Below are 13,714 nucleotides of genomic sequence, written 5' to 3'. Positions count from 1 at the left end.
CTTCTGTCACTTTCTCTTCTGGGTCTACCCTGTAATAGTCTACCCCAGGGTAAGTCTGGCCTTGTTGATCTGTTTACAATATCCACCCAATGAAAGGAATAATCTGAGAAATGTCTGTTGTAAATCCTTAAATCCTGAATAGCTGTCTGACAGGTTTGCATTTATATAAAGGGTGGTGGTATCTGATGAACTCATGCTAGCAGAAGACTCATTTAAATCAATGGACCCCGCTTAGTGATGGCTAATTTAAGTCCATTGATTTGAATGGGTCTTCTCTATGACTTACCCAGATACTACCCCAAAAATATAGATATTTATTTATTTTATAGAATTTATACGCCACTCGATTGTAAAAACCTCAAAGTGGTTTACAAAAAGATAAAGCAAAAAAATTGAGCGTTATCCACAACCATACATTAAAACATACAAAAGTTAAAATATTAAAACAGATTAAAATTGTTTCAGCTTTCTAAGCAACTGGGTGGGCTTGTCTAAACAGGACTGTTTTTAGCAGGCACCAAAAAGAGAACAGTGAGTTTCAAAGTGCTGGTGTTGCCATACTAATCTATTGAGTTATTATAGGTGTGGAAAATGTATTTTGTGGCACCTGCAGTAATGCCAATTATAAGTTAAAATGGAGCCAGCAAAGAAGTATTAAACCAAAAAACCAAGTTAAGAATAATACTGTTAAAACAGATTTTAAGTGGAAGATGAAAAAAAAAACTTGAAAATAATTGTGAGAGAGTTGTGAATGACAAAGGAGAGGAAAATGTGATAGCAAAGGCCAAATTTCTTCACTGAAATAATCATATAATGAAATATATGTGACAATCACAAGACAATGTGGGTATATGGCTTAAAAGGTTCTCAGTGTTTTCCCATCACATGTATGTCAGACAACCTCTTATTTACTGTTTAATTTATATTCTGTAAGCTTCAACACACAGTGCTCTTACAGAGGCTAAATATAGATGATAAAAAACTATAATCAGAACACTAAAACTACAGTAACCAGCATATAAATTATAATAAAGGGGAAGACCATATGCAACAGTGTTTCCCTGGTGCTAAAATGAGAACAGATGAATGTCTCAGTAAGTTTTCAGTTGTGGCAACCTGTGTGCCAGATGCAGGTTGTCACAACTGAAAATATTATCTCTCCCGTCCTCACTCGTCTTGTCTTGCTGGAGAACCTCAGGTGAAGGTTTCAGTGTTTGGGTGGACTAGTCCTAAGGGTTAAGACAGTCCAGAGAGTCCTAAGAAATGTAGCTTTAAAGGGTAGGCATCAGCTAAGCATCATCACTTTGAACTGAGCTTGAGAGAGCACCATGGACCAACAAAGCTGTTTCAATATGGGTAAAATATGATCTAGATGATTGGTGTCAGTTCGCAACCCAGCAAATATCGTCTGCTAAATCTGCTTACCACTTTCAGTACCTTGGTGAATTTGCCACCCTGATTTCCTTATGAGAGAGAAGTGGAAATACAAATTAATGTAAGCATGTTATCCACTACGGTCTGCTCCCCTGTCAGTTGTGCTTCCAGTTTAAATTGGGATATCCATATATTTTCCCTTGTATATATATTTACTGCTTTTATAAGACATAACAAAATATTTAAAAGGAAAATTGAGAAATACTATTTTTTATTTATTGAATTTATATCCTAACTTTGTCATGAATACAGTGGAGCTGTCACCCATGCAGATCAGCTGAGGAGGGGCATTATTGTCCCCTCTCTGCTCATCAAAAGATCACAATGATTAACAGGGAGAGACAATTTGCATCTCTACCAGGATACTGGACTCTGCCTAGCCCAGGACTGTGTCTATTTTGGTGCTTTTCTTAAGCCCCAACTCTTGCTAAAATCAGTTGGATCTTTCAGGACAGGGAGAGGAAATTTGCTTGGAGGCCAAACCAGCCTTCTTAATTTGGGGTTAGCTAGACAAGATTTTAAAAACTCTGCAAAGATTTGACAATTCAAGAAAATACTATAACATTGGGCATCTACTCATGGTGGTTTGTGTAGCTCTTTCTTCTTGGTTTTCATCTACACAAAAACTTGGTCCAAGCATGCTGGCACTGAACATTTGATAAAGGGATCTGCATGAGAAGATATGCATGCTCTAACAGGAGTGATTATTTGAATTTATCGCAAATAGTGCAGGCTATAAGCTGTCTGACTGGAATTTTTCATGATACTTTGAGTTAGTGAGGAGAATTTACTTAGCTTGGTATGGATGACTACGACTTTTTTTAAATGCTGTTTGATTTGCAGGCTTTTGTCACCCTTCTTCTTTGATAATAGTCTTTCCTTTCTCACCTTAAGGCATTAAGGGAAAAGATATTTTGAGAAATGCTGTTGATGTCCCCTCCTTGCCCCTGGCAGAGTTAATCCAACTGTCCTGCTGTGCTCAGAGAGCCTGTTCTCTCCCACCCACAGTGTTTTTTCTTCACAGATTAAGAGCCAGAGAGCAGCAGGATGCCAGGCTATGGTGTGCTGTGCTAACTGGCATTGACTATCATTGTCTTTCAAGATAAGAACTGTATCCAGTTTAGATGGGATTCCTGGGAATGCGTTTTGTGATTCTTCAGGCTATGTTTGAGGAAGCTTGCCCACACAATTCCTGCAGTATGCATAACTGTTGATGATATCCTTCATTTCCAGCTTCACAAAGACATATTAATATTTTAATTTTGAGTATTTTTTCTTTATATTACAATTGCACTGCAACTAAACTATTCTCATTTCTATGTTGTTTGGGAGTCATAGTTCAGCTCCCAGAAAGTCTGTCCTCTTCATCAGAAATCAGGCAGATACAGTATGCCTTGCCTCCAACTACAAAACAGCCTAGAAGTTATTTGAGAGCAGCACCCCCAAAGAGAGTCAGGAGAATTGAGGAGCTAGTGGGTTTCCTAAATATACATTCACATATATTACAGGATCCATGGGGAGGACCAACCAACCCTTGAACCTACTTCCTTAGAGATTGTTAGCTGTTCCTCCCTATATCTGCTACTTCTGATAATGTAGATAGAAAAATTGTGTCTTAGAATGGATGTCCAGTCAGAAACAGAAGCAGCAGACAATTAACAAGGAGTCAGTTTTGGTAGAGGAAGAATCATAGACTTACGGCGGGTGTCAGTGCTGACAGTGGTCCGCCTTGAAGCAGAGGAATTCAAAGCCACTCATTGCCACCATTATCATCACAAACAGGTGAAGAACTAACTACATTTGGGGAAATTACCTTTTCCAAACAAATCTCCTAAGAATCAAGAGATAGTTAATATTTGCATTGATTCAAATTATATTTGTAAAGTTATAATAAAAGCAAAAAACCCAAAACCCATTCAACCCCCCCCCCCAAAACCCCACCTGAGATATTTCATAGTGCTCTGCTTTATTAATACTATGACTAGAAGACTGGATATTAATTCATCTCTGTGTATTTTAATTTGGGCTTTTTCTGATTAAAGATGTTGCTAATTTTGAATTATTGATTAACCTGAGAAATAGCGTTGCTCAGATATAGTGAACATGCAATTGTAAAGTCATTTTACAACTGAGCACATCTCAGGTTATTTTGGCCAACTTGCAACAAGCTGTAAAGTTTGCAGGGGAGCTCTTGCTGCATTGTTGTTGCTTTGATCAAGCAAGCACAGCTAGGTGCTGCAATTTTTACTTATATTTATAATACAGGCAGCAACTATTTTGCATGGCGGTTCCTTTCCTGGCTCCTGTGCACATTGGTGGACTGTGCATAAGCCCATTCTGCCTCCGTTCTGCACTCTTCTAGGTACAAAAGGACCCATGCATTGGTGGTCACATGTTATTTTGACGCACACAAAATGGTTGCAGCCTATATCACTTACAAATAAAGTTGAAACTGACAAAGAACGGTGGAATACATTTTTAAAGTTGAACAGAGGGATATCAGTTATAGCATGCAGTATTTTACTACAGAGGAAAGAGGCAGCTGCAATCAAATTTTCCCAGAAAGTATACTGAAATTTCAAAGCACTAATGGAGAACTAGGGACGCGGGTGGCGCTGTGGGTTAAAGCCTCAGTGCCTAGGGCTTGCCGATCGAAAGGTCGGCGGTTCGAATCCCCACGGCAGGGTGCGCTCCCGCTGTTCGGTCCCAGCGCCTGCCAACCTAGCAGTTCGAAAGCACCCCTGGGTGCAAGTAGATAAATAGGGACCGCTTACTAGCGGGAAGGTAAACGGCGTTTCCGTGTGCGGCTCTGGCTCGCCAGAGCAGTGATGTCACGCTGGCCACGTGACCCGGAAGTGTCTTCAGACAGCGCTGGCCCTAGGCCTCTTTGAGTGAGATGGGTGCACAACCCTAGAGTCTGTCAAGACTGGCCCATACGGGCAGGGGTACCTTTACCTTTAATGGAGAACTACATGTAAGAGAAAGGCTTGTCTGGAATCAACAGAAATAAGCTTTATATTGCTATCCGTGGCAATTATTTTGGCTCAAGACTAGCACTTCTGCATCTAAGTCTGCCCTGGTATCTGCTGAAGGCTGAGATGATAATGGGAATTGATGGAAACTTTTCTACAGGATTCCAAAACATGAAAAAGGCAATAGTCATAGAGAATGTTACCTAGCTTGGCGAGAACTTGAAAGGCACCTGCTGCCTGGGACAGGAGTTGACATCATCTCAGAAGCATCAATCAAAACATGAAGCTGTGAAATGGTACTACCTTTTAAAGTGCATCACTGATGTACTTTTCTTGGGAGAGCATGGTCTAGCATTTAATGGTTTATCCCTCTGAATTGGTGATTCAAACAATGGAAACGTTTAAGGACTCATTGAACCTCTCTCCAGGTGGGACTTCAGGAATGTGTGCTAAGTGTAGAGGAGTCACAGAAAAGGAGTGAGTGGCTTCAAGTGCATTATGTCCCCCGACTCACAAAATGAATTTATTGCAGAATGCTCAAATCTTGTGAAACAACACATTTTGCTTGAGAGGCAATCTGCAAAGTACTGTGTAGTAATAGTAGATTCAATACCAGATTCTTCCCACACTGAACACACATTTCTTTTGAGATACGCACTTTGGAAAGAAATGCAGTATGAGATTCAAGAAATATTTCTCAAGTTTGCAGATTGTAGCAACTAAAGAGGAGGGGATGATCAGTTGATAACTGATACACTGAAAAAGTATGCTATTTCTCTCAATTATTGTAGAGCTCAAGCCTACAATAATGGGCAAATATGCCCCCACTGCTCTCCAGGCTCCACTTCTGCCTCCGATTCTGGACTACTGTCTGCTACAGACTCTTCCCACACACTAAAACCTGTTACCTTTTCAGCTTCCAACACCTTCTCCTCCCAGTCTGCTACCTCTTCTCCCTCTGACCATTCATTGTTGTCCCACCACTAATCCCCTGGCGCTGAGCCTTCTTCCCTTGGGGGTTTCCCAGCTGGTGCCTCTACCACTACTCTGCATCCAGCCAGTCCATGACAGTCCGTATTGGCATTTGGGACAGTAGCCTTGGCAGTGAGGCCTTTGGAGATGTGATAGCTGCATCCCACTTCCAGGGTGGCAGCTCCCCTGCTGGCATGGAGAATGAAGGCCTTGGGGAAGGAGATAGTCAAACTGAGGAAGTGACCCTTTAGAAGGAACCCATTCCTTGGGGTATGAGCAGTTCATCCTCTTCTGCTGAGGATACTCCTTGGAGAGCAGGATTGTGGTAGAGGGTAATTTGATAATTAGGGACATTGATGATTGGGTATGTGGTGGACATGCGGCTTGTTTGCCTGGTGCACAGACTGTGGATATTGCACATCATCTAGATGCTGGGGAGGAGTCTGGAGGTAGTGCCCGATGGCACCAGTGGTATAGCGAAATGTAGTTGTGCAATCCAGGAACTGAAATTTAGGTTGCTAGGTAGGAAGTGCAGGTCCTGTAAGCCAAGACTTTCAAGGTAGCTTTCTTTGAAATGCTACTAGTTCCATGAGCAGGGCCAGCAAGACAGGCAGGGTTGTGTAGTCTCAGAGCTTGGATGTGATGGTGGTGTTGAGAGGAAGGTTTTAGATTTGTTTCTAACACATTCTAGCTGTTTTCCCAGCAGTGAAACTTGTACTGCAGTGCCTTAGATTTCTATTCAGCAGCAAGTCTAACTAATTCCCAGGTGAATGGACATGGGAGTATAGCTTCAGTGTTCCTTCATCTTCTCTGCAGTGTGCATGCTGCATGCATTTACTTTTGCTTAACGGCTCAGCCACATTTATTTTTCAAAATAATGACAGCAATTACACTGCGTAATAGATGCCAGGTTTCAGCCTAGGGCAAATGTTTATGCATGAAATATAGGTTTAGGAAAATAAATGTATATACACAAAGTACAGGTGTAATTTTGTTTTTTACATCTCTCTCTTTAGCAAGGGTTGGACTATGGTATTGCTGCAGGCTTCCATTCTGTCAGACCTTGCTGTGACTTGAATTCCCAGTGTTTTATATTGTTCTGCCTATATGACTGTAAATAATTTTTATGTTAAGGTAGTAAAGATGAATTTTATGTTCTCAATACTATAACATCAGGAGGCGATAGCAATAAGTAGCTATATTTTCATTTGTTGATGAATCTTGAAGGAGGTGATTCTAGTCTACTAGAGTCAAATGGAAAGATGGTCTTCAACCTTTTCAGATCCAGGGCACACATTCAACCCCAACATGCATTTGGGGGCCCACTTCTTAATTTTGTACCATATATTTGTAGGGTGGTAGTGCTGCTGTTGTGACCCACCATGGATCAGGCCATGACCCAAAAGTGTGGCTCCCAACTTACAATTTGAAGACCGATGAATACTATAGCATTGTATCTTCTAAAGCCTGAAATATTGTCTGACAGGTTGCCTGGTACAACCAATGGGCTGATTTGCACATAGCCTGGAAGTCATGAAATACCTCTTGAGCCGATCAATGTGTTAATGTGTTATCTTGCCAGATAAGAGATACCAAAGGGTTGTGAAGATTGTGTAATGGTGGCAAGATGTATCTGACTTTGTTCCTTAGAAGGGATGGGAAACCAGACGAGGGATATATCCTGGCAGGTCAGGGTTGTGTCACACAAGCTGATTATAATATACTAAAATCCATATTTAAATGTTATATCTAAACACATCAAGCGAAATGTATTTATTAAAGGAATTTTGTATCCAACTATTAAACTAGAAAGGGATATGATATCCCCTTATGATTGGCCCTTTTGTGTGATATTCATAGAAACTAGCAAATGCTATTTAGGTAAAGAGATTAAGGGATTCGTGATAGGACAACTGGAGGTCAAAATTATCCTTTTTGCAGATGACATTGGGCACAACTCGGCTAACCCAATAAGATTGTTGCAAAGGTTAACAAGATTACCCATCCATGTGAACATACATTCATGCAAAATTATAGCAAAACTGAGATTATAATTTATTATTTAGGTTCTGAACGTAACTTCCTTTTGGCTAAATGAAGGAATAAAGTATCCAAGTCATACTTGGAGTAGACCCATTGGAATTAATTGGCTTACTTAGTCATTTCTGAGGGTTGTGGCCTTCCTTAACTGAATGCCACTGTGGTCTCTATCTAAAACGTTTTTAGACCAATCTTAGCCTAAGTCTTACCATGAATAAGATTAGCATGAATAAGATTAGCCTAAGTCTTACCATGAATGAAAGTCTCCCTAGATTCATAGCTGAGAATCTTCTGCAGAGCACAGAAGGCTGTCCATGTGAGAAAGCTACCCAACATGTTTGTAAGAACTAGGAATCACAGAGTAGTGGGTATATTAATGTTTTAGATGCATAGAAAGCCTTTAATAAATCATAACGTTTTCTTTGAATTAAGAGTATTCAGATGTTTGAGTTAAGTAATTATTTCAGACTTGGTGTCTCTTGTCTGTTAGATGGCACCTGGCTCTCTGTCTCTGTCTCTGTCTCTGTCTCGATCTCGATCTCTCTGTTCCATCTGAATCAAGAGAGGCAGCTGAGGTGTTAGGCCAGTGCATGGAGGCAGTGATGGGTTGTATGTGGGCCAATAAACTGAAGCTGAATCCTGAAAAAGAATTGTTATGTGTCCCAGGTTCTTGCATCCAGGAAGCGGGGAGGTGACCAATCCTGGATGGAGTTGCACTCCCCTGGAAGGAGCAGATTTGCTCCTGGATTTGACACTGTCACTGGAGGCTCAAGTGGTCTCTGTGGTTTGGAGGGCCTTTTTTCAGCTCCAGCTGGTTCACCAGCTACAACCCCTTTTGGACCAAGATTACCATTGTACTCCATGCTCTGGTAACTTCCAGACTGAATTATTACAATGCACTTGTATGTGGGACTACCTTTGAAGACAACTTGGAAAACGCAGTTGGTCCAAATTTCAGTGGCCAATTGACTAAGGTTTATTTAAATCTCATACAGCCCATTTTAAAACAGTTGCTCTGGTTGCCAGTTCAATCCTGAGCCCAGCTGAAGGTGCTCACATTAGTGTTTAAAGCCTTAAATGACTCAGACCCCAAATATCTGAAAGACCACCTCCTTCCCTACAGGCTCTCTTCAGTGCTGAGATTGGCATGGGAGACCCTCTTGGTAGTTCCTTCGGCTTCAGACACTTGCTCGGGTGGTGGGGGGTGGCCTGGGAGAAGGAATTTTCTGTGGTGTCCCCTAAGTTGTGGAACTCCCTCTGCACAGAGGTGTGTCTGGCGCCTTCATTATACAGCTTCCAGAGAATGCTGAAGGTGTACCTCATTACCCTGACTTTTGACACATGATGTGCTTATTTTTTTCTGAGCCACCTTATTTTTATTTTTATGATTGGAAGTTGTTTTAAACTGTTTTTAGTACTGTGTTCTAATGTTGTAACCCACACTGAGACCTTAGGGTGAAGGGTGGGTCAATTAATCCTCATCCTCATCATTCACTTTGAAACTAGATTTTCCCAAAAAAGATTATCCAACAAAATACCTTTTAAAAGAGGGAATAAGTACGGATGCCCCTTATTACCAGTAGTGTTTATTTTAGCTATAGAATTATTAGGAATTATACTTACAAAGGACAACCAGATGAAAGGCATGTCTACAAATCTTAAGCAGAACAAATCAGCTATTTATGCAGATGACATTGTCCTAATGGTTATTAAGCCAATTAATTACCTAAATAAATTCCTGCAAGTTGTTTTTTTTAAAAGTGTAGATCTTTGTCAGACTACACATTAAACAAAGAAAAATCTGAGTGATTAGGATTAACTATTGAACTCACGTTTCAATGTCTGTTGTATAATTGCAGTGATAAAGAAAACAAAATAAATGAATGAGGAATTGTGCTGACTACAAAGATTAAACAAAGTGGCACTGATTATGCAAACAGTTATGCAAATTGTTGTTTTCATAAAAACTGAGTAAATGGATTAAACTGAGTTCATTCCAGAAAAATTTGCAGCTACTGTGGAAGCACCCCGAGTCAGTTATTAAAATACGAGCCCCTTGTAATATACATACAAGAGAACTATTTCATGCCACTGGGACAATTAATGTTGGTATTTAGTTCTAAACTTTTGCAGTGGTTGCATGTTTGCTTTCCCCCCCAGTAAATGCTGTGTTGTTGAAATCCTTAAAGTGGTAGAACTGGAACATGCCAATTTAGGTTTTAAAGATACATTGAACCAGTTGTATGATTGCTTTACGAATTTTCTGTGGTGGCCCCTAAATTGTGGAACTCCCTCTGCACACATTGCTTGCTGTGTGTGTGTGTAAAAGTGTCATGGGTGCCAGCACGAAATGGCTGCTATAGGCAACAAGAGCAGCAACAAGAAGGTGTCAGTGCACTGACTATGGGCTACTGCACATGGCTCTTATGCATGCTATTTCTTTACTATCATAATCTTTGGACCGCATGGGATGAGTTCACTATGTAGCTTCCCATATCAGCATTGCAGCTGTTTCTGAGGAGGGCAACAGACTGGTGAAAGAAGGAACCACATCAGTTCTCCCATGTGATCCAGGACTTTTGGCATGACTCAAATGACACAGAAAGGAACCGTTGCACAACAGCTCTTAGACTGGACTGTGATTCAGCCTTCCAGAATTAGCTCTAGCTCTTTTCGCTGTAGAAAGAACAACTGCCATAATTTCCTTAGAAAGCCAATGGGGTGCCCTCCAGATCAGCTGCAGTCAGCATGGGCAATCATCAGGAATGATGGGAGTTATAGTCCAACACCACATTGGTCACACCTTGTCTAACTTGTCAGGTTGTACTATGCGCATGTATTGGTGGATGTTTGTTTTATTTATTTTTAATGTGTGGCTCTTGTTATCCAGGGAATGCACAAAGTAGTGGAGCCAGGATTATGATGAAAGGACAGTCTCTTTTAAAGTGTATTTTTGTTTTCTATATAATTTAGGGGGGAAATTTCAGACAGAAAAATAGTCTAACTTAATGCCAGCCTAACTAGAACAATGTGTGCTTTTCAGTATCAGCAATAATTAACAGACTTGTCAGACTATGTGTGCTCCATTCCCCACCATACACACATCTGTCAACTTTAAGAAACTTTCAACAGAGTATCATTATTGCATTGTATCAATTTATAACACTATCTACTGAAGTTAAACACTGTAATTCAATTACTTAGTCTAATGCATATTAGCCTACACATATATTTACAGATAGAATTTTTGCACACATGCCATTTTTAAAAATATTGTATACCAAGTTGTAATTGAAAAGCAGAGATAGAGTTGTAGTATTTAGTAGTGCATGTCACATTCACTAGTGAAATTGGACACAATTTATTGATGCACTATACTAAACTTTAACCTGTACAATGGGTTTTTCTTTAGTAACAAAGAAGTGGTGTAATGCAGATCATTTATCACAGCACAGCTGCAAAAAAATTGTTTTAGGAATAAGCACCAAAAATTGACAGCACAGTGTAATTCATAGTTGTCTTGCTGGGGCGGGTGTGAATGTGTCAGATATTTTCTCTATAGAATGATCTGCCTTCATAATTAAAGTGGTTTGGTGTTCTGGATAATAATATGTATATCAGATGAGCATTGGCAATAAAAACATACCAAATACGCAACAAATGATGTCGATTAAAATTCCGCCTGATATTTAGATACCATATGCCACCACCAGACTCTTCTACAATACACTTCCAGCAGTGACTTGCACTGTGTCAGCTCTGTTTCACAGTTTAGAGTAGTGGCAATATATATTTAGCCCATCCAAATTGTTCCTATTGAAGAAAGGGGCCTGGATAACTGGTCCCCCCCCCCACCACCACTATTCCTTCTAGAACTAGATGAGATTTGTTGGTGCAGAAACAACACTGCAAGAGCATGTATCTGCACAAATAATTTTGCATCTCTTGGCTAGATGAAAGAGACTAAACATGGACTTGCCGTGGAAAGTAGGGGCCAGTGTCTCTTTCCTCTAGCCTGAAGTTCTCAAATGATGCTATGACTAGAGGGCCACAGCAGCAAATAGTGTGTATGTCAAAAGGAGTGTACTTTGCAAGGAACATTTCTTGCCTTCCTGCTTCAACCCTAACAAGACAAACCAGGAGTTTTCTATGTATTTTATTACATTCCGTTTGAGTTCTTTTTGTGATTCTCTATCTTCCCTGTTTATTGCTCTCTCCTCCCTGCTCCTCTGCCCTTCTGACATGGCATGTCTCTCTACTGCTGGTCTTTTGGCTTGTTCTGTAGCATTACCTCTCACTACTTTGGATTCTTTCTGGCATTCCTTCCAGCCTACTTTCCAACCAAACTCTCTATTATTAATAGTATCATTGTATGCCTCTCCACACATTACTTTTCTGCACCTCAGCATCATGCACAATATTCTGATGAATAGTTACATAGCTGCATTTTCTTGGCAGGTTCTTCAGTCATTCATTATTTTAAAAAATTGTTTGTTTATCAGGTTCCTTTTACTTTTCAGGTTTTAAAAATCAGTTTGCTTGGACATCGAAAACGCATTTTGGCCTCACTGGGAGACAGGCTTCACGAAGATCCACCTCAGAAACCACCAAGATCTATAACGCTCAGGGTAAGTTCCAGAAAATATGATATTAGGCATGGGGCAGTATCTTTGGTGGGAGACACATCGTGCTCCTTCTTGAGTAGTTTGTCCACCTTTGCTCCCCACCCTGCACTCAGCTCTCACCTGTGGCTCCTAGAAGCTGACAGTGGCCACACCCCAGGAAACTTTGACTGGCTAAACTAGGTGAGAGTAGTCTATGGGTCTTAAACCCTCAGTGAGTCAGGTGAGTTAGGCACGTCTATCCACTGCATGTAAAAACAGACTCCTGCAGTTTGAGTGGACAAGACCAATAGCAGGTCCAATGCTCAAGAAGGCAGTTTCAGCATGTGCTGTTGAGGGAAATGAGGGGCAGATGGAACTCATCAACCTGGGAAGGTAGCCCATCTAGGAGAAGGAAAACTGATCCTAAACTTCTGTTGCCTTGGGACTATACACATTCCTGAGAAAGGTTTTGGAAGTAAACCCTGAGGAATAATCCATACTCACTGAACAAACTCTACTGAATTGCCCCAGAGACAGCATTGAAGCAAGGTGAAACTACATCAAGGAGGCATCCTACTACTACTACTACTACTACTACTACTACTACTACTAATTTATTATTTATACCATGCCCATCTGACCGGGTCCCCCCAGCCACTCTGGGTGGCCTCCAACAAAATACTAAAATACACTAATCCATCAAACATTAAAGGCTTCCCTAAACAGGGCTGCCTTCAGATGTCTTCTAAAAGTCTGGTAGTTGTTCTCTTGGACATCTGATGGGAAGGCGTTCCACAGGGCGGGCACCACTACTGAGAAGGCCCTCTGCCTGGTTCCCTGTAACTTGGCTTCTGTCAGTGAGGGAACCGCCAGAAGGCCCTCGGCGCTGGACCTCAGTGTCCAAGTAGAACGATGGGGGTGGAAAAGCTCCTTCAGGTATACTGGACCAAGGCCATTTAGGGCTTTAAAGGTCAGCACAAACACTTTAGATTGTGCTCGGAAATATACTGGGAGCCAATGTAGGTCTTTCAAGACTGGTGTTATGTGGTCTCGGCAGCCGCTCCCAGTCACCAGTCTAGCTGCCGCATTCTGGATTAGTTGTAGTTTCCAAGTCACCTTCAAAGGTAGCCCTACATAGAGTGCATTGCAGTATTCCAAGCAAGAGATAACCACAGCATGCACCACTCTGGTGAGACAGCCTGCGGGCAGATAGGGTCTCAGCCTGCATACCAGATGGAGCTGGTAAGCAGTTGCCCTGGACACAGAATTGACCTGCGCCTCCATGGACAGCTGCGAGTCCAAAATGGCTCCCAGGTTGCGCACATGGTCCTTCAGAGGCACAGTTACCCCATTCAGGACCAGAGAACATCTGCCCACCTCCTGTTCCCCAAAAACAGTACTTCGGTCTTGTCAGGATTCAGCCTCAATCTGTTAGCTGCCATCCATCCTCCAACCGCCTCCAGACACTCACACAGGACCTTCACCGCCGTCACTGGTTCTGATTTGAAAGAGAGGTAGAGCTGGGTATTATCCGCATATTGATGAACACCCAGCCCAAACCCCCTGATGATCTCTCCCAGCATCTGCATATAGATGTTGAAAAGCATGGGGGAGAGGACAGAACCCTGAGGCACCCCACAAGTGAGAGCCCAGGGGTCTCAACACTCATCCCCCATCACCACTTTCTGAACA

General features: G+C 41.5%; 1 protein-coding gene across 23 annotated transcripts in view; it reads left to right on the top strand.

The window, feature by feature from the left end:
- ANKS1B (ankyrin repeat and sterile alpha motif domain containing 1B) overlaps positions 1 to 13,714 on the top strand; it is a 318,652-nt gene that overhangs the window by 273,687 nt on the left and 31,251 nt on the right. For all 23 annotated transcript variants that reach the window (XM_083400502.1, XM_083400497.1, XM_083400501.1 and 20 more), the window contains one exon: positions 11,939 to 12,046. In XM_083400502.1, coding sequence (XP_083256628.1) covers positions 11,939 to 12,046 — 108 coding nt within the window. The remainder of the gene's footprint in view (positions 1 to 11,938; positions 12,047 to 13,714) is intronic.

The sequence above is a fragment of the Podarcis tiliguerta genome, assembly GCF_965153285.1.
Source record: "Podarcis tiliguerta genome assembly, chromosome: 10".
In the NCBI taxonomy this organism is placed as follows: Eukaryota; Metazoa; Chordata; class Lepidosauria; order Squamata; family Lacertidae; genus Podarcis; species Podarcis tiliguerta.
Note: the sequence above shows the minus strand (reverse complement) of the source record. Positions and strands in the feature narration are given on the sequence as shown.